Below are 21,459 nucleotides of genomic sequence, written 5' to 3' on the forward strand. Positions count from 1 at the left end.
TACAGTTTGAAATCGTATCCCATCAAGGCAGAAGGAGGAAGAAAATTACAGAAGTTGGACTGCCTACTTTTTTTAGTCAATTAAAATGAATGGATCAAAGATCATGGTCAGCAATTTCACGGTACGCATGGATGGCTGACAAGGCTGTCCTCTAGTAGTTTACATTTGGAAAATCAGCCCTTATTTATCTAGTTTAAGATTGGTAAATGAGCAATGGCTTTGAGAAAGGCGAGGAGGAACTTGTAAAAAAGAGTCACACAACTTGATGACAACTTCAGGGAGACAGTCTCAATTCAATTTTTATTTAATTCAATTTATAAATATTTATATTTAGTAATTTATATATATTTGTAATATATTTAAAATTGAGTTAAATATTGCCATTTTTCTACAAAGTTTGTTTTTTTCATTGGAATTTACAGCAGAATTTGTTTGAGTAATAAGGCTTGCTTATTGTCCGTTTATCAGTCACGTTCATTAATATCACAAAAAAGCATTAAATACATAAATTAATGGTCAAAAGACGGCATTGAGAAGAAAAGGTAGTTCTCATAAGGAACTGCATAACCAGATTTTTCTATGCTCAGTGATAGTATTTCAATAGACTCATTCCAGGTACCTGTTCATGGCCATAAACATTTACCCTAGTCCTGACAGGATCGGGTTAGTCACATGGCTAAACACTCACAGTGCTTAATTTCTGAAGGTGAAGATCCATGTGGGCTTACAATCCCTCTAGCTCCAGTCACCTTCCCACAGCTCACCTCAAGTGGCTACTCATCATTTCTGAGCCAAGGCACTGAGGGTCGGCAGCCAATCTATCCAAGTTGGGGACTCGCTGCCAATCCTGATCCTGTACTTGCCCAACCTCTATGTGTAAGCCTTTTTCCATCATGGCATCACTAGATAGTGAGCACGAGATGGATACCCAGGTGAAGTGAAGCACATAGGATTCCCTTAGACTCAGTTTGGGTCTTTGCACCTGAGTTACTCTCCAAGTTTAGTATTGCTTAGACCACACCTGGAGTACTGTGAGCAGTTCTGGGCACCACATCTTAGAAAGGATATATTGGCCTTGGAGGGAGTGTAGCATAGATTTACCAAACTGATAACCTGGTCACCAAGTGCTAACTTACGGGGAGCGATTACACAAATTATGGTTATATCCCCTAGAAATTAGAAGGTTAATGGATGATTTAAAGTTTTCACAGTATTACAGGGAACAGGTAAGGTGGATAGAGAGAAACTATTTCTGCTGGTTGGGGTGTCTGGGAGTGGGTGTCATAGTCTAAAAATCAGAGCCAGACCTTTCAGGGGTGAAATTAGGAAACACTTCTACACTCAAATTTGGTAGAAGTTTGGAACTCTCTTCTGCAAATGGCAATTGATGCTAGGCCAATTGTTAATGTTAAACCTGAGTTTGATAGATTTTTGTTAACCAAAGGTATTAAGGGATATGGGGAAAAGGTGGGGATATGGAATTAAGCCACAGGTCAGCCATGATTACATTGAATGGCGGAACAGGTTCAAGGGGCTAAATGGAATACTGCTGTTCCTTTGTTCCGATGAAGTTTTATCAGCTGCGTTTGTACAATGGGAATGCACTATAACTGGCTGGCCGTGGGGTTTGCACTTGGTCTGTTAAGCGGTAGTCCCAGCCTTCACGTCCATCACCTCATAAGTTCTCCTCAAACAAAATTGCAGTTTGTGAGTCAGAACAAGAGTACAAGTACAGTATTCATGAGCTCTGGGTTGGACACCCTCCAAAATGTCTGCAAAATTCATTTCCTTAATAAAAGCGGTGAATGTTCCAGATGGTTTTTGGGGCACAGAGAGAAGTATTGATTGACTGTGATTCATCAATTGCTTCTAAGGCTGCATTAAAACCTCCTCCTGGGAGTCAACTAAATGATCATTGCTCTTTTGCCAATATCAAGGGAACCTTAAATTGGTTGGTATTTGGGAAATTGATGAGTTACCACGGAAAAACTAAAATGTTAGTTCCCTGTTGGAGTGCTTGTGGTGACAGAGACTGCACCTACTATATATATATATATATATATATATGTGTGTGTGTGTACATCTTATTTTAAAATCTCTTTCTCTGCAATAAGCATCACCTCCTCCCCTTCCTCAACTACAACTGAGAGGGTGCGCAGATAACCTGCTCCTAATTCGTAGATCAGCTTAGTTGCCAGTACTCTTGCCTCTGAGATTGAAGATGTTGCATTGAGGCCATGCACCAAGCACTTGAGCTCGTAATTTAGACTGCCACTCCACTCCAGTAGTAAGGGTGTGCTGTACTGCTGGAAATACCATTCATCAAATGAGACGTTAAACTGTTTACCTTTTCTTATGGACGTTAAGGATCCCCAAGGCACGAGTCAAAGAAGAGCATGGAGTTCTTCCAGTCTCTTGACCAGTTTCTACCTTCAACTAAACACCATCGAAATAAAGATTAACAGCTCATGCAGCCCATTGCTATTTGCGAGAAATTGCCGTTACAAAATAGCTGCTACAATAGTGAGTCTGAAAAATATTCCTTTATTTCTTCTTCACACTAACAAATTGCCTTGAGCTGCAGTGCACACCTGGCCACATCAACCTAGGCCTGGGAATATTTTTCTAGATAATTAATAATGTTTCAGTGTTGCACTCAGCTACTTGAGGCATCATTGCTGAGCTTCGTCCTCCCAGATTAAGTGTCAGTGTTTTGAATTGGATAGATTGTATACTCTGCATCAGAGAGAGGTCAGAATGAAGAGGTGGCCAATCCCTGGGCAATTCAGAAATGCAAATGATATGCTGATCACAGACCCCTTTGAATTGCTGCAGCAGATGCCAAAGGTTTTGGCAGATACTTGCTTTTTTGTCAACAAGAGCTGATTGTTTTTGTATCTGAAAAAGTGAACAAAAATCTTCTGAGCTTAAGGCAGCGAAGCAGTGATATTCACTCCCCACACCCAACCCTTCTTAAAACTCAGCAATTTTTTAGAACCACTTTATGAACCGGGTGCATCGAAGGGGCCTGGGATGATACTCCCGAAAAATGGTTGTTCTTTCCTTATTTGCGTCACTTCCCCATGGTAGCACCAGTGAGACTAGGACTTCACGGGGTTGAAACTCTTTTTTTTAAACTATCATTTCTCTTGCTTCTACTGTAGATGTTGAACCTGTGTTGGGGTACCTACTCATAGCAACTCGGATGGCAGTAATGCATTCTTGCCAGCGTCACCCACATCTGTCATGTGTCTGCCCATTTCACCAGCTTATGCCCTCCTGAAATCTGTTACTATCCTCCTCAGTGCTGACAACATTTTCGTGTCATCTGCAAATTTTGTAATTATACCCATGACCGTGCCATTAATATATGTCAAATAGAGCAGCAGTCCAAACAGCAGCCACTGGGGAGCACCTTCCCTCCAGTCTGCAAAACAACTGTTCACTATTACCCCCTGCTTTCTGTTCTATGATTCAATTATCCCAAGAACAAATTAAAACAAAGATGCCATTGTCCTCTGGTACCTCAAACAAGTGGGCATTTTTCCTGGGTATGTCTTGAGAAAAGCAGGGAGGTCATGTTGGAGTTGAACAGAACTTTGGTAAGGCCACAGCTGGAGTACTGTGTGCAATTCTGGTTGCCACATTATAGGAAGGATGTGATTGCATTGGAGAGGGTGCAGAGACGATTCACCAGGATGTTGCCTGGGATGGAACATTTAAGCTATGAAGAGAGGTTGGATAGGCTTGGGTTGTTTTCACTGGAGCAGAGAAGACTGAGGGGTGACCTGATCGAGGTGTACAAGATTATGAGGGGCATGGACAGGGTGGATAGGGAGCAGCTGTTCCCCTTAGTTGAAGGGTCAGTTACGAGGGGTCACAAGTTTAAGGTGAGGGGCGGGAGGTTTAAGGGGGACTTGAGGAAGAACTTTTTTACTCAGAGGGTGGTGACAGTCTGGAATGCCCTGCCTGGGAGGGTGGTAGATGCAGGTTGTCTCACATCCTATAAAAAGTACCTGGATGAGCACTTGGCACGTCATAACATTCAAGGCTATAGGCCAAGTGCTGGCAAATGGGATTAGGTAGACAGGTCAGGTGTTTTAATGCATCGGTGCGGACTCGATGGGCCGAAGTGCCACTTCTGCACTGTATTATTCTGTGATTTTGTGATTCTGTGAGTTACTTTACTGGAGTGGGGTAGGGTGGGTGTGGTGGGTGACAGCCAAGTCTGATCCAGTCTTCAACTTATGTCCGCACATGCACGCTTCCAGAAGAGATCAGGAGTAAGTGGCCAGGAATTGGAACCCTGCTGAAATCTTCCAATCTAACCACAGTTACACTATCTCCACTCCCAACCAAATCAATTTAGTCTCCATGTAATTACTAAGGTTAGAAAGAGGACAATAAACAGCCTGGACTCCCACTTCTGATTGCAATTGCTGGAAGGTGTTGGATGAGGACAGATTTCTGTTTGACATTCTAACACTTTGCCGGCACTCATTGTCCAGGGAAATCAGAATGAAGTATGACATTTTGGATAGTACAATAGGGTTACGGCAGAACCATAACTCCAATGGAACTCAACATAAAGAGGGGATAATGGACATCCACAGGCATGACCAGTCATTCTAGAACTCACTTTACAGAAATCACACATCTCTGTTACATGTGAAAAAGAGATTTGCATTTATATAGTGGCTTTTACAACCACTGGGCATCCCAAAGCACTTTACAGCCAATGAGGTCCTTTGTGAAGTATAGCCACTGTTGAAATGTAGGAAACACAGCAGCTAATTTGCACACAGCAAGCTCCCACAAACAGCAATGTGATAATGACCACATAATCTGTTTTTAATGATGTTGATTGAGAGATAAATATTGCCTAGGACACCAGGGATAACTCCCCTGCTCTTCTTCAGAATAGTACCATGGAATATTTAACATCCCACATGAGGGAGCAGGGCCTCAGTTTAATGGCTCATCTGAAAGATGGCTCCTCCAACAGTGTAGCACTCCCTCAGTACTGTACTGCAGTGCTGCCTAGATTTGTATGCTCAAGTCCTGGAGTGGGATTAGAACTCATAAGGTGTTAAAGTAGAAGTGAGAGTTCTACCAACTGAGCCATAGCTGACATATACCTCTAGCAATACTCAAGAAACTTGACACCATCCAGGACAAAGCAGCCTGCTTGATCGACACTCCAGCCACCACCACCATTAACATTCACTCCCTCCACCACAGTCACACACTGACAACAGTGTGTACTATATACAAGATACTCTGCAGCAACGCGCCAAGGTTCCTTCGACAGCACCTTCTAAACCCGTGACCTCTACTACCTAGAAGGACAAGGATAACAGATGCATGGGAACACCATCACCTGCAAGTTCCCCTCCAAGCCACACACCATCCTGACTTTGAACTATATCACTGTCCCTTCACTGTCACTTGGTCAAAATCCTGGAATTCCCTCCCTAACAGCACTGTGGGTGTACCTACACCACAAGGACTGCAATGGTTCAAGAAGACGGCTCACCACCATCTTCCCAAGGGCAATTAGGGATGGGCAATAAATGCTAGCCTTGCCAGCGATGATCACATCCCAAGAATGAATGAAAGAAAATATATTTCTTCCATTTTTTTTCCTCCTACCCTGTAGACACTGGCCCCCTTATTGGGGCACTGGTAGCCCTCAGGTACCTTCCTTTTGGCCTCCTTGTCTCGAGAGACAATGGGTATGTGCCTAGAGGTGGTCAGTGGTTTGTGAAGCAGTGCCTGGAGTGGCGATAAAGGCCAATTCTAGAGTGACAGACTCTTCCACAGGTGCTGCAGGTGAAGTTGGTTATCAGGGCTGTTACACAGTTGGCTCTCTCCTTATACTGCTGTCTCTTTTCCTGCCAACTGCTAAGTCTCTTCGACTCACCACTCTTCAGCCTCACCTTTATAACTGTCCGCCAGCTCTGGCGATCGCTGGCAATTGGCTCCCACGACTTGTGGTCAATGTCACAAGACTTCATGTCGCGTTTGCAAACGTCTTTAAAGCAGAGACATGGACGGCCAGTGGGTCTGATACCAGTGACGAGTTTGCTGTACAATGTGTCCTTGGGGATCCTGCCATCTTCCATGTGGCTCACATGGCCAAGCCATCTCAAGCGCCGCTGGCTCAGTAGGGCATACATGCTGGGGATGTTGGCTGTCTCGAGGACTTCTGCGTTGGAGATACGGTCCTGCCACTTGATGCCAAGGATTCTCTGGAGACAGCGAAGATGGAATGAGTTGACAAGGACAAGGAAACCTCCTGCTGATTACCACCTACTGCCCTCCCTCAGCTGATGAGTCAGTACCCCTCCATGTTGAACAGCACTTGGAGGAAGTGCAGTGGGTGGCGAGGGCACAAAATGTACTCTGGGTGGGGGACTTCAATGTCCATCACCAAGAGTGGCTTGGTAGCAACACTACTGACCGAGCTGGCTGAGTCCTAAAGGACATATCTGCTAGACTGGGTATGCGGCAGGTGGTGAGGGAACCAACAAGAGGGGAAAACATACTTGACCTTGTCCTCACCAATCTGCCTGCTGCAGATGCATCTGTCCATGGTAGTATTGGTAGGAATGACCACTGCACAGTCCTTGTGGAGACGAAGTCCCGCCTTCACATTGAGGATACCGTCCATCGTGTTGTGTGGCACTACCACCGTGCTAAATGGGATAGATTTCGAACAGATCTAGTAATGCAAAACTGGGCATCCATGAGGCACTGTGGGCCATCAGCAGCAGCAGAATTGTATTCAACCACAATCTGTAGCCTCATGGCCTGTCATATCCCCTACTCTACCATTACCATCAAGTCAGGAGACCAACCCTGGTTCAATGAAGAGTGCAGGAGGGCGTGCCAGGAGCAGCACCAGGCATACCTCAAAATGAGGTGTCAACCTGGTGAAGCTACAACACAGGACTATCTGCGTGCCAAACTGTGTAAGCAGCATGCGATAGACAGAGCTAAGCGATCCCATAACCAACGGATCAGATCTAAGCTCTGCAGTCCTGCCACATCCAGCCGTGAATGGTGGTGGACAATTAAACAACTAACTGGAGGAGGTGGCTCCACAAATATCCCCATCTTCAATGATGGGGGAGCCCAGCACATCAGTGCAAAAAATAAGGCTGAAGCATTTGCAACAATCTTCAGCCAGAAATGCCGAGTTGATGATCCATCTCGGCCCCCTCCTGAAGTCCCCAGCATCACAGATGCCAAACTTCAGCCAATTTGATTCACTCCGCATGATATCAAGAAACGACTGAAGGCACTGGATACTGCAAAAGCTATGGGCCCTGACAATATTCCGGCAATAGTGCTGAAGACCTGTGCTCCAGAACTTGCCGCACCCCTAGCCAAGCTGTTCCAGTATAGCTACAACACTGGCATCTACCCTGCAATGTGGAGAATTGCCCAGGTATGTCCTGTACACAAAAAGGAGGACAAATCCAACCCAGCCAATTACCGCCCCTTCAGCCTACTCTTATTCATCAGTAAAGTGATGGAAAATGTCATCAACAGTGCCATCAAGCGGCACTTGCTTAGCAATAACCTGCTCAGTGACGCTCAGTTTGGGTTTCGCCAAGGCCACTCAGCTCCTGACCTCATTACAGCCTTGATTCAAACATGGACAAAGAGCTGAACTCAAGAGGTGAGGTGATAGTGACTGCCCTTGACATCAAGGCAGCATTTGACCAAGTATGGCATCAAGGATCCCTAGCAAAACTGAGGTCAATGGGAATCAGGGGGAAAACCCTCCGTTGGCTGTAGTCATACCGAGCGCAAAGGAAGATGGTTGTGGTTGTTGAAGGTCAATCATCTGAGCTCCAGGACATCACTGCAGGAGTTACTCAGGGTAGTGTCCTAGGCCCAACCATCTTCAGCTGCTTCATCAATGACCTTCCTTCAATCATAAGGTCAGAAGTGGGGATGTTCGCTGATGATTGCACAATGTTCAGCACCATTCGTGACTCCTCAGATACTGAAGCAGTCTGTGTAGAAATGCAGCAAGACCTGGACAATAACCAGGCTTGGGCTGATAAGTGGCAAGTAACATTCGCGCCACACAAGTGCCAGGCAATGACCATCTCCAACAAAAGAGAATCTAACCATCTCCCCTTGACATTCAATGGCATTACCATCGCTGAATCCCCAACAATCAACATCCTAGGGGCTACCATTGACCAGAAACTGAACTGGAATAGCCATATAAATACCATGGCTACAAGAGCAGGTCAGAGGCTAGGAATCCTGAGGCGAGTAACTCACCTCCTGACTCCACAAAGCCTGTCCACCATCTACAAGGCACAAGTCAGGAGTGTGATGAAATACTCTCCACTTGCCTGGATGGGTGCAGCTCCAACAACACTCAAGAAGCTCAACACCATCCAGGACAAAGAAGCCCACTTGATTAGCACCCCATCTACTTGATTGGAACATTCACTCCCTCCACTACCAACGCACAGTGGCAGCAGTGTGTACCAACAACAAGATGCACTGCAGCAATGCACCAAGGATCCTTAGACAGCACCTTCCAAACCCACGACCTCTACCAACTAGAAGGACAAGGGCAGCAAATGCATGGGAACACCACCAGCTGCAAGTTCCCCTCCAAGTCACACACCATCCTGACTTGGAACTATATTGCCGTTCTTTCACTGTCGCTGGGTCAAAATCCTGGAACTCCCTTCCTAACAGCACTGTGGGTAGACCTACCCCAAATGGACTGCAATGGTTCAAGAAGGCAGCTCACCACTACCTTCTCAAGGGCAATTAGGGATGGGCAATAAATGCTGGCCTGGCCAGCGATGCCCACATCCCATGAATGAATAAAAAAAAAGTTGAGACGTCGCTCTTGGCTGACATACGTTGTCCAGGCCTCACTGCCGTAGAGCAATGTATTGAGGACACAGGCTTGAAACACTCGGAACTTCTGTGTTCCGTGTCAGTGCGCCATTTTCCCACACCCTCTTGGCCAGTCTGGACATAGCAGCAGACGCCTTTCCCATGCGCTTGTTGATTTCTGCATTGAGAGACAGGTTGCTGGTAATGGTTGAGCCCAGGTAGGTGAACTCTTGAACCACTTCCAGAGGTTCCACTTCTAGTAAGCTTTAATCCAGGTTTTGATCCACTTAGTGCACTAGTTTCCGGTGGGTGGGGCACAGCTGAGAACAGCTGCAAGAGAGGAGGCCGGGCGCCCCACCCCGCACCCCGAGTCCAAGCAGGATGCCGGTGGATGGCGAAATGCTGGGCTTCGCTCCCCTGCTTGAGGGAGCGGTAGTGTGGATCCAGCCCGCTGTCGGGCCGCAGGAAGACAGCAGTGAGCGGCCACCGCCGGCACCTGGCCCAAGGGCACTGCCTGAGGAAAGTGACGTTGACCAAGTCCACCTTCTGCCAGCACTGTACCGAATTCATCCGGGGGCTTGGCTGTTTCCAGTGCAACCGTGTGTCCGGGGCCGGGTCTGGGAGTCGCGATTCGAGGGCTTGGAGAGCCGGGGTGCGGGGGGCGGCTTTGCTGGGAAAATGTCTCTGGGTGAAGGTGGATTCTCTTTATTCGACGCTCATTTGCCTCGGATTATGTCCAAGGGATAGCACGGACTCGATGGGTTGAGCGGCTGCGGATATTCGGGGCTTTTGCTACGACTATTGTGGATGGTGGAGGATATCTCAGCATAGAGTGTGTACTCTACCTGTTAGGGCCCCTGCTCAGGGATATGAACTAACAACCTCACTGCCTTGTGGGCATCTCGGGAGAGACTAAGGCTAAGGGAGTAAATCCTAACAGAAAATCCAGAGCGGAGCCCCAAAGGTGCTCATGTGTCACCGTTGACATGTTTCTGGCAGTTCCTGCAGCCAAACCGATGCCATACATCGTGCTCTGCACTCCTTTGGACCCCACTAGGAGGGCAGGCCGAGAGGCTTGGGCAACTCACAACCTCCTGACATTCCGCCCAGGCATGCACCATGGAGAGGTCACTCCGTAGTCGATTCACAGTGACCAAAACAACATGGAAGGCAGCAGTTACAGGTTTTAAGTCCAGTTCAATTGGCGTTGAGATTGGGCACTACGGGTTGCCTTTGTGGGTGGGAGAGGTCGTCGCATCTCATGGGACAGCTACCGCCCTTCTCAAAGCGGACAGCCCCCGGTCAGAAAGGTTCTGTCTCACCACAGTCTACCTGCTTCAATGGGTGCTTGGAGCTTAGGGTCATTGCCTGGCAAGTGGACTGTAACACCACACCAAACAGCACGACCAAAAAAAGGAAAGAAGGTACCAGCCCTTCGTTTTACAAGCTGGAACGTCAGAACTATGTGTCCTGGCCTGTCGGAAGATCCTAGACAAATTGACGACTCTTGGAAGACCGCCATCATTAACAGTGAGCTCAGTACACTCAATGTGGACATTGCAGCACTTCAGGAGACACGCCTCCCAGTGAGCGGAGCAAAACTACACCTTCTACTGGCAGGGTAGGGATCCAGAAGAACTAAGACACCATGGAGTGGGCTTTGCCATCAGAAACTCTTTGCTCAGCATGATAGAGCCACGTACAAATGGCTCGGAACGCATACTGTCCATCCGACTGCTCACCGCCTCTGGTCCAGTACACCCACTCAGCATCTATGCTCCAACACTCTGCTCCTCACCTGAAGTTAAAGACCAGTTCTATGAGGAACTCCATAATATCATTAGTAGCATTCCTAATACCGAACATTTGTTCCTGCTGGGGGACTTTACCGCCAGGATTGGGGCCGACCATGACTCATGGCCCTCCTGCCTCGGGCACTATGACATTGGAAGGATGACTGAGAATGGACAGAGACTGCTTGAGTTGTGTACCTACCACAACCTCTGCATCACCAACTCGTTCTTTCAAACTAAACCCTGTCACCAGGTTTCATGGAGACACCCAAGATCATGTCGTTGGCACCAGCTGGACCTCATCGTCACAAGGCGAGCCTCTTTAAACAGCATTCAAATCACACGCAGCTTCCACAGTGCGGACTGCGACACTGAGGACTCCCTGGTGTGCAGCAAGGTTACACTCAAACCAAAGAAGTTACATCACTCCAAGCAGAATGGCCGCCTGCCCATCAACACTAGCAGAATTTCTTATCCACAGCTGTTACAAAAGTTTATCAATTAGCTTGAATAAGCCCTTCAAACCACTCCTGCAGGGGATGCAGAGACCAAGTGGGCCCACATCAGAGACACCATCTATGACTCAGCAAGGACCACCTTTGGCAAACGTGAGCCCTCTGGTACCACACCAAAATAATCACTCCTCAGTTTGAGCCGTGATGGTGTGCTTTATTTATGCGACTTAGAATCGTAAGGAGAATCTCTTTTACACAGCGTGTTGTTATAATCAGGAATGCACTACCTAAAAGGCGCAGTGGAAGCAGATCCAACAGTAACTTTCAAAAGGGAATCGGATAAATACTGGAAGGAGTAGGGAAAGAGCAGGGGAGTGGGACTAATTGGATAGCTCTTTGAAAGACTTTCACAGGCATAGAATTACATCAAATGTACAGCACAGAAACAGGCCACTCTGTCCAACGCCAGTGTTCATGCTCCGCACTCACTCCCTCCAACCCTACTTCATGTAACTCTATCTGCATATCCTGAAGGACCAAATGGCCTCCTTCAGTGCTGTATAATTCGATAGAATTTCACAACACTGAAGGGTATCCACACGTGCCCTATCCAGTAAGGATCACTCAGTCCAAGGAACCCTGGCTGATTTTTATCCCATTCCCAACTGACATTTTTTCCACCTAGTCCAGAGGTAATTATGCCAATTATCACACACCCATCGCTCCCCTGTCTTGAGCTCAGCAGAGAGAGGATTGAATCTGGAATCACCTGGTCTGCGTGGATTAGTAGTATACATAAGAACATAAGAACTAGGAGCAGGAGTAGGCAATTCATCCCCTCGAGCGTGAGGGTGTCACTTTACTCATTAGGCCAGTCAGGGTTTTAACTAAGCCAAGATCTTTGCCAGCACCCAGTGTTTACCAGCACTGAGAACCCAAGACTCTGATGTTGATACAGTCGCAAGTGATCAGGCAGGGACTGAATCAAATGTTCTACAGTCACTCAGACTGAGGACATGAGACATTGCCAAACAAATCAAACACATGGCACATTTTCATTAGGTTCTCATAGCACTGCCAATCAAGACCCAACACCCTTGTATTAATGCCAAAGGTCATTCACACCATAAGTATTGGTGCAAAGTGGTTTAAGCTCAGAACGATTTTGCCTCCCAAAATATACTTTATTCATAAAAATTGTGAAGGTGCATTACAGTGCAATTCAAATGTGACAGTTCACAAACTGATCAATTTGGCTAAAACAGCAGCGTGCCTTACTCCAATTCCAATAAGATTTAATCTACATTTACTTTGTATTAAACATTTCCTGATATGTACAGCCAGAGAGGTTTTCCACCGGTTCCAGCCCCTCAGTCCACTATACTGGAAGGGTCCTGAGCTGTCGCCTTTCCCCACTGAGCCTTTGCAGCGGCTGCCCCAAGCTTCAGTGGGTCCCTCAGCACATAGTCCTGGACCTTGGAATGTGCCAGCCTGCAACACTCGGTTCTGGACAGCATCTTGAAATGGAAGAACAACAGGTTTGGGGCAGACCAAAGTTCACCTTTCACCAAGCTGATGGCCTTCCAGTTTATCTCGGTGTGCGTTCCTGGAAATGGCTTTTAGACACTGAGTTCTTCTTTACAGAGCTGCTCACCACTGCATCTCTTTCCAAACCTTCTTTGCAAAGGCACATTCCAAAAGGGTGATGGTCTCTTCCCCACTACAGCCACTCGAGGGCAGCGTGTGGTGGTGCTGAGATGTCGAGCACGCATAAAAGATCTGATGGGGAGGGCCCTTCTTACCACCAGCCAACCTACGTCTTGGTGCTTGTTTGAAAGTTCTGGTGATGAGGCATTCTGCCAAATAACTTTGGCAGTCTGCTCGGGGAACCATCTGATAGGATCCACCAGCTCCTTTTCCCACAGGGCCTCGGGGACGTTATGTGCGGACCATTGCCTGATTGACTTATGGTCAAAAGTGTTTCTCTGCACAAACCTTTCCACGAGGAAAAGGTGGTACAGCCAGAACCATCCTTCACAACACTGGGGACAGACAGAACCTCAGCATGTAGTGACACTTGGTGTTTGCGTAACAAGGGTCTATGCACATATTGATACAGCCACACATGAAGGTGGCCATCAGGATGAGGGTGACGTTGGGTACCTTTTATCCCGTTTATCTAGAAATTTGTACATGGTGACCCTGTGGACGTGGTCTATTTTTGATCTCTAGATAAAGCAGAAGATGGCTCAGGTGACTGCTGGAGCAGGGTATGGACCAGACCTGCGCCACATACAGCAACGCTAAAAGCACCTCGCACCTGATGACCCCAACACCTCAGAACTGATGCTCATTATGGTGTTGTTCATCCTTCGAGACGAAAATGACCATGTCCATCATCTGGGGGGCTTTGGTAGCGTTCCGGTGGGTACGTAGGTGACGGCTATGGCCGATCTGGACTGAAAACATTCTGCTGCCAATAGGGCAGGATACTGCAGACGACTGAGTTTTGGACAAGCTGCTGGCTCGGGATTTCCTCTCCTTTCAGTTTCTCTCTGCCTCTGACATTCGCTTGCTTTGGCAGGAGGCCGCTTTATTTGGTTGTGCCAGGTGCAGTGATCCTGGGTGAGCTTCTGTCAGGACTCAGGATCAATATCAAAACTCCTAAGCAAAGCTTTCAGAGTTTCCTTGTAGTGCTTCCTTTGACCGCCATGACAGCACAGCCCAGACTCAAGCTCTCCATAGACGATTCGCTTTGGTTAGCCAGTGTCAGGCATTCTAGCTACATGACCAGCCCTACTCAGTTGTGACTGTCTCAATATGGTGTGGATGCTTGGCATGCCAGTTTGGGTGAGCACCTCAGTGTCTGGTATTTTGTCCTGCCATCTAATCCTCTGAAGGCAGCTCAAGTGAAAGTGGTTGAGCTTCTTGGCATGACGCTGGTACACAGTCCCAAGTCTCGCATGCGTAGAGCAGAGTGGGCAGATCTATTGCTCCATAAACTTTCAGTTTGGTAGGCAGACTTGCTCCTCTTCGCTCCCAGATGCGAAGTCTGCCAAAGTCTACACTTGCCTTGTCAATTCTTGCACATGTCTCGTCATCAATGTAGACAGCTTGAGAGCGTGCAGCCGAGATAGGCGAGCTAATCTGCTACTGACAGGTTCTGGTCATGGACTGTAACCTTGGGGGCTCGAGATAGAGTTTTACTGGAACAACCCGGTACATTACTTCGGTTTTCTTTGTGCTGATTGTAAAGCCGAAGCTGTTGCGTGCATTGGAGAACAAGTCCATGCTATATTGCACCCAGCTCTGAACCAGCAATTTGTGCACAGTCATCAGCAAACAGGTGCAAGTGAAGCCTAAAAACCCAGAGTCAGAGCCCAACCTAAGAACGGAGATTAGATGAGGGAGACTCTTTTGGAGCTGGTGGTGGTCTTTGCTTATCTTAGGAGCTAACCTGGCAGCCAGTTGACATTGCAGAAGGCTATTTTCCGAATGTATATATGCGGGGGAGGAACAGACACTGCCTTGCACCGATCCTAAACCTGTACTGTGTACCATTACTCACTGCTGCCTCTCCTCAGATCCACGGTTAGACCCACCGCCTCCTCCAACACACACCCACAAACTACAACTTGTTTCACAAAGAAAAAATCATCGACCCGTGTTGCATTTCTCAATAGAGGAAAAGAATAAACCGCCAGATGAATTTATTATCTAACGCTAAATTCCACCAGAAAGTCTCTCCCAACTTGTCCAGCCTTACAGAGCAGTCTGATCACGTCGGCGTGCGGTTATTGATTAACACCGGGGTTTTAGCTGCATTTCCGGGGGGTGGCGTTTTAAAGCTGTGTGTGCATCGCAATAAGGAGAGTGAATGAAATGAAGTGAGAGGGAGAGGTTGCGGGCTGATCAGTATTCTGCAATCTGATTATGCAAATGTGAGAGCCCAGCCACACAGAGAAGCTGATCTTTGTGCATTCCGTCTGAGCGCCGCTAGCTTAAGTTAGGAGAGGGACAAACCTCTGTCTCCATCCTCTCTTCCTGGGTATTTGCAACCCAGGATGTCTTAACGAAAAAAAAAATCCGGCTGCAAACAAGAGCAGGAGCCGGGACTGGGCGATCGGGGAAGGCACCGAACACATCAGACGCTCTGTACTTTTGCTTGTTGTGTGTCTTTGTCGATGACCATGGGACGAGAAGGCGCCGAGCGGCTGACTTTCTCCATTCATCTCCTAGTCCTGCTGCCTCTTGCTATAGATGTTTGCTGTAGTCTGTGCCCAGAGAAGGAGTTGGAGAGCAGGGAAGAAGAGGCCAACGTTGTTTTAACTGGAACAGTGGAGGAGATTATGAATGTGGATCCTGTTTACAATACCTACTCTTGCAAGGTAAGGGCTTGGAGAGAGAGAGAGAGAGACAAACTGCACTGGGTGAAACTTACTGAAACTTACTCTGATTAAGGGGGATGGAATATACACCACTTGTTGCATTTACATTTTATCTTAGCAGCATAGTTATTAACTTATTTTATCTCCTTTAAAGTCTTACTCAAAGTAAAGGTTGCGAGGGAAGTTCATTATTGTTCCAAGGGTTTACAGTGTTGTTATCTCACCGTCCGGCCTTTTGTATCTGAGGGCGAGCTAAATGTTACACATTGATTAGAATTCTAGAGAAAAGCTTTCTCCCCTTTTTTGTGTGTCTCCTAGGGCTCTGATAGATGGCAGCTTTTAGTGTCCCCGAAACTGATTATGTAAAGGCGTTGACTGAATTGCTATAAGATTAGGTCAAAGAGTTGTTCAAGTTTCGGTGTGTTTATTTGCTTTTTGGAAAGCTTTATTGAAGTTTCGGGAAGTTGGTTGATCAGTGTTTCCCGGTTGTGGTGGATCTCACCTCCAGTAGAGGTTACAATGACTAAACTATTCCTCCTGTAAGATAGGGCCGGAGCATGCTGAAATTAACATGGCTGCAGGGCACTTAAACTCTACAAAGAGCAATCTTTAAATACTGTAGCTGCAGGAACAATATCCCCAGCCTAGGAATCCCCATCTGTACCAATAACCAGTTTGTTGAGTTTTATTCACTTGTATTTCTGTGTGTACTGGGCATTCCACTGACATTGGTTCTACGCTAGATTAGACTGCTCACAAAAAACCCTGAAACTCAACATTTTGAAAGATTCTTTATAAGGCTCATCTCCAGTTGGTATGTTGACTTGTTGAGCCTTTTGAGAGGAGCCCGACCTTTTTCTTCAGAGTTAGGTTTGACACTTTCTAAAAAAAAAATCCCAACCAGCAATGAAATTTCGCAGAGATTTCCAAGACTGAAAGAAGTCTGTTTCCCTACCACCTCCTACTCTACAACCAGTTCCGAACTCACTCAGAATTCAACAGTTAGATTTTAGGTAATGAGTGGGTAGCTGAAGGGGGGCTTCTGCATGAAGTGACTGATCTGGTTATTGGTATGTGGTAGAAGGGGGAAAAAAATTCCCAGTGGTGATACCCACTGTGAGAACCGAAATAGTCATGTTCTTCAGTCTCCTGAAGGTGGTGACATGTGCTGGAAGTTCTCTGGTATCTCACCCAACAAACCATGTTTAATGCGTGAGCTTTGATAGTGAGTGTCAAAAGATTTATTTCATCATGCAAGGGTGTCACAGCAGCTCTTAACTGATACTCGCACACATCCATGCACCTATTTCAATAGGAGCAGTTGGGTGAGGCTCTAGTGTTGGAACACACCTGATTTTTTTTCATCCTTTCCACACTCTTCCCCCCCGTACTCACCCAGGTACACTGACGGTATTTGAATTGTCCACACTGATGCCTTCGCTGGGATGAGCTAACTCAGTACGGACCATGGATCGAAACTGGACAGCTTTGATCTGTGTTGCTTAGCATTGAGCTATTGTGGGAGATTAAAAGTGTATCTTGTCAGTTATTAGGCTTTACTGTGTGCAGGCAGTCTCGGGATATCTGCTGAACACTGCTAAAAGAAGTGTTAATTTTGATCCAAATTATCTTGTCTCCCAAAGGCAGGAGCTGACGTTGGGGTACGGCTGCATGGCCATTGACCTCTCTCCAGTATCTGTGGTGCACGTGTATTTGTGTGTGGTAGCTACTGGTTACCCTGCTCAGTATATGCACTTTTCCAGCGGTGTTCACTGGATAGTGCTCTTTCCTGACCCTCCTTAGCCCCTGGTTTGGCAGATGGGAGAGCTTCTAAGGCTGATTGTACCGTGCCTACCACCACTGGCTGATACTAGCCAACTCAACCTGCAGCAGGAATTGAAACTGGGACACTCTGGTCTGTAGAGCTTGTGTTGCTGCTGCCCGTATCCTAACCCACACCAAGTCCTGTTCACCCATCCCTGTGCTCACAGGCCAACATTGGCTCCTGGTTAAGCAAGCGCTCAGTTTTAAAATTCTCATCCTTGTTTTCAGATCCCTCTATGGCCCCGCCCCTCCCTATCTCTGTAATCTCCTCCAGCCCCACAACCCCCTGAGGTATCTGCGTTCCTGCAATTCTGGCTTCTATGCGCATCCCTGATTTTAATTGCTGCATCATTGGTGACCGAGCCTTCAGCTGCCAAGACCCTAAGGTCTGCAATTCTCTCCCTATGTCTCTCCACTTCTCTACCTCTCTCTCCTCCTTTAAGATGCTCCTTAAAACCTACTTCTTTGATCAAGCTTTTGGTCACCTGCCCTAATATTTCCTTATGTGGCTCAGTGTCAAATGTTGTTTTGATAACACTCCTGTGAAATGTCTTGGGATGTTTTACTACATTAAAGATGCTATATAAATACAATCCCAATCAGCTGGGATTTTGTCAGCGCTGGGAGGCAGAGCGTTGGGAAGGAAAATGTCATGGAATGGCATTGGAAGGGCTCCCTGACGCAGTCCTGTCGCCGGGCCAACATAAATAACTAAAAGGCCAATTACTTGCCACGTTCCCGGGCCGCTGGCATTTTGCCAGCGGTGTCACATTTGCGCCACAATATGGGAAGGCTGCCAGCTGCATGTAGGCGGTCTCCCGCTGGTTTCTCGGGCAGGGGAGGACCTTCATTTCCAGAGGACCCCCAGAGACTCCATGCTCCGAAGAGGTGGTCTCCGGCAGCCATGGCCACCCCCTGTGATCCCAATGCTGCCATTGGAGGGGTTACCCCTCCAAATGCAGGGGCCTGCCTGCCTGATCCCAGCACAGAAATACATTTTTCATCTTCTCTGCAATGGCGCTTCAATATGGAAGCATCATCCCTTCCCCCTTGCAGCCGAAGAATAGGCCACCCCTATTGGTGGTGCTGCCAATGCTGCAGACTTGTCAGCCCTCTGATTGGGCCAGCAGTATGGAGAGGCAGTCCGCTGTCCTTAATTGGCCGGGAGGCCTGGCAGGGGCCTCTTAATTAGTCACTGCTGGGAAGATTGCTGCCGTGGTCCTGTTGCTTGCTTGCGCGCTTGGGACCCACAATGGCTCCCATTCTCAGGACTTCGCTCATTCCCACAAAATCCCAGCCATCATGTTGGGCATCATATCCTTCCATTCTGTGAGATCATGACCACACTGCATGTACTGTGAATGGTCCTGCCAATACCAATGGGAATTATGGATTTTTCCTGTGTCCACTTTTTCTGTGCAACTTGGAAATACCCAACAACTAACACTTAGAACTACTGCAATTATAATGTGTGGGTGTTTAGTACTTTTTGGAAGTTGAACAGCATTCAAGTTCCCATATAAGCAACTACTTTTGCTAAGTCTACAGGTAATCCTGAATACTGTGAAATCCGGCAGAGAGAGTGAGCATCGGCTCTTAATTCCCGGGATGAGAGGTTGAGTGAAATGGGCATCCGGAGTTACAGGAATCAGAATTGATCTCATTGAAACATGTAAAATTCTGAGAAGGCTTGACGCTGAGAGGTTATTTTCCCTGGCAGCAGCATCTGGCATTAGAGGACATAATCTCAGGATAAGGAGTTGATCATTGAAGTTTGAGATAAGGAGGAATTTCTTCCCTCATATGGTTGTGAATCTACCCTGAAGAGCTGTAGATGCTCAGTCATTGAGTATATTCAAGGCTGAGATCGATAGATTTGTGGACTGGAGGGGTATCAAAGGATGTGGAGATTGGGTGAGAAGGTGGAGTTGAGGTCAAAGATCAGCCATGATCTTATTAAATGGAGTGGGGCGTCAGGGGTACAGTCATATGACCCATTCCTGCTCCTATTTCTTATGTTCTTAATCCGTCTCAATTTTGCTTCCACCCATCCATAGGATGCTGATTCCTTTTGGGGTATAGTACTGCAAAGGCAAGTTGCCCCCGGTATCGTGCACAACTGACCATTCTTTGTGTGAACCTAGACCATGACTCATACTACTCGACTGGGCAGGGAACAACATATTTGTTTATTTAGAGATACAGCACTGAAACAGGCCCTTCGGCCCACCAAGTCTGTGCTGACCAACAACCACCCACTTATACTAATCCTACATTAATCCCATATTCCCTACCACATCCCCACCATTCTCCTACCTATGCTAGGGGCAATTTATAATGGCCAATTTACCTATCAACCTGCAAGTCTTTGGCTGTGGGAGGAAACTGGAGCACCCGGGGGAAACCCACGCGGTCACAGGGAGAGCTTGCAAACTCCGCACAGGCAGTACCCAGAACTGAACCCGGTTCAGCTGGAGCTGTGAGGCTGTGGTGCTAACCGCTGTGCCACTGTGCCGCCCCGAAATTAGTTCCAGATTGATATGAAGTGTAAATTTCAAGACTGCGATCAGCACTAGGCTGGAGTGAGAAATTCCTTCCATCTACTTGTAAACAAATCCTTTCTCAAACATTGGCTTGGATTTTACTTGAAGGGTCGGGATAAGCTCTGTTTATTTATGAGTAGCAGCGAAATGTCAACCACAACAGCATGAGACTGACCTTGTTGCACAAAAGTACTTGCGAAGAGTGAAGAGTATAGACATGACAGAAGGAAGAGCTTGCCTTTACATGGATTTTTATCACAGTCCCCAGAGTTGTGTTCCAGAAAGCTTGTTGTTGGAGGATGATGCTGGAGCCAATCTTTACTCAGTCTTGCATTTATTTTACAAAGTAAAATGATTACAAAAATGCAGCTCCTCACTCAAACCTTCACCCAGTTTCAGTAAGTGTCTCCTTACATATGCTCAAGTAAGACCCTAATTAACACCCTTCATCTGCATATGATCAAACACAATTAACATCCAGACGTCCCAGACAATGGCATGTTTTTGATGTGCAATCTGTTGTGTGAGAAATGCAGCAGCCAGTTTGTGCACAGCAAGGCCCCACAGACAGAAAATAGAATCTTGGTCGGCGGTAGAGGTTGAGGGAGGATTTTTGGCCAGGAGATGCGGGAAGAATTTTCTTTACTTTAAATACGGTACTTGATCTTTCACAGCCAACTGAGCAATCAGATGGGGTGGGGGAAGGAAGTTGGTTTAAAGTTTCATCAAAAAAAAAGCCTCCACTAATGCAGAACGCAATAATGCAATTAAATTATACGGCTTACTAAACAAGTCTTTTTTCCCCATGTTCCCTGAGGATGCTAACTCAGATGGTGGTATGATTCCAGGAGAGGCAGATGGCTCTCATATACCTTGCCTAAGTGGCCATTTATCATATGTGAACCTAGACAGTGAGTGTTGCCAGCTTACTTGACAGTACCTTGGGAAGCTGAAGACCCAGTATTTCACCTAGTTTTTCATTTGATCCTGGATCTTCGCTGTTTGACACTTTCCCTGTTGCTGGTAAAATAGCAGCGGAGGCAGGTGGGCGATGGGAATGGCACCCCCTGCCTCCCAAAAAGTTTTGCCCCCAACCTGCCTGCCAGCCCGTTCCCAGGATGGATGGGGGAGGGAGGGGGGGCGTAAAATTCCGGCCAACGTTTCAGGCCGGTGAAATTTCATCCGAGCGGATTCTGATGAAAGGTCAGCGACCTGTAACATTGAGCGAGATTTTAACTCAAAACCCATCCACTTGCAGAGTTAAAATTGGACCCAAAATTCTGTTCTGCTCTCCACAAATCCTGAGTATTTCCAGCATTTCCTGTTTTTTGTTTAATTTTAGATTTCCAGCATGCACAGTATTTTGATTGTTTTTTAGCATTTAGAAGTGACAAGGACAAGTATTTGAAAATGAAGATTATAATCAAATGTGGGGAAAAGGCAGGGAACTGGAATTAGAGGAAAAGGCTGCAGCTGGAGAGCTAGCAGACACACAATGGGCCAAAAGGCCTTGTTTTACATTGTAATTTCTATGGTTACTAATTTTTACCAAGTTTTTAACATTTTCACAATGCAG

The 21,459-nt window shown here is 46.9% G+C and overlaps 1 protein-coding gene across 2 annotated transcripts in view; it reads left to right on the forward strand.

Annotated features, from left to right (window-relative positions):
- The first annotated feature begins 14,947 nt into the window (after positions 1 to 14,947).
- Positions 14,948 to 21,459, forward strand: part of agrn (agrin) — a 471,240-nt gene continuing 464,728 nt past the window's right edge. The window contains exon 1 of one of the 2 annotated variants that reach the window (XM_068017055.1): positions 14,948 to 15,516. In XM_068017055.1, coding sequence (XP_067873156.1) covers positions 15,313 to 15,516 — 204 coding nt within the window. In that variant the 5' untranslated portion in view covers positions 14,948 to 15,312. The remainder of the gene's footprint in view (positions 15,517 to 21,459) is intronic. The other variant, XM_068017056.1, reaches the window with a different exon arrangement.

This window comes from Heterodontus francisci, chromosome 37 (assembly GCF_036365525.1).
Source record: "Heterodontus francisci isolate sHetFra1 chromosome 37, sHetFra1.hap1, whole genome shotgun sequence".
NCBI lineage: Eukaryota > Metazoa > Chordata > Chondrichthyes > Heterodontiformes > Heterodontidae > Heterodontus > Heterodontus francisci.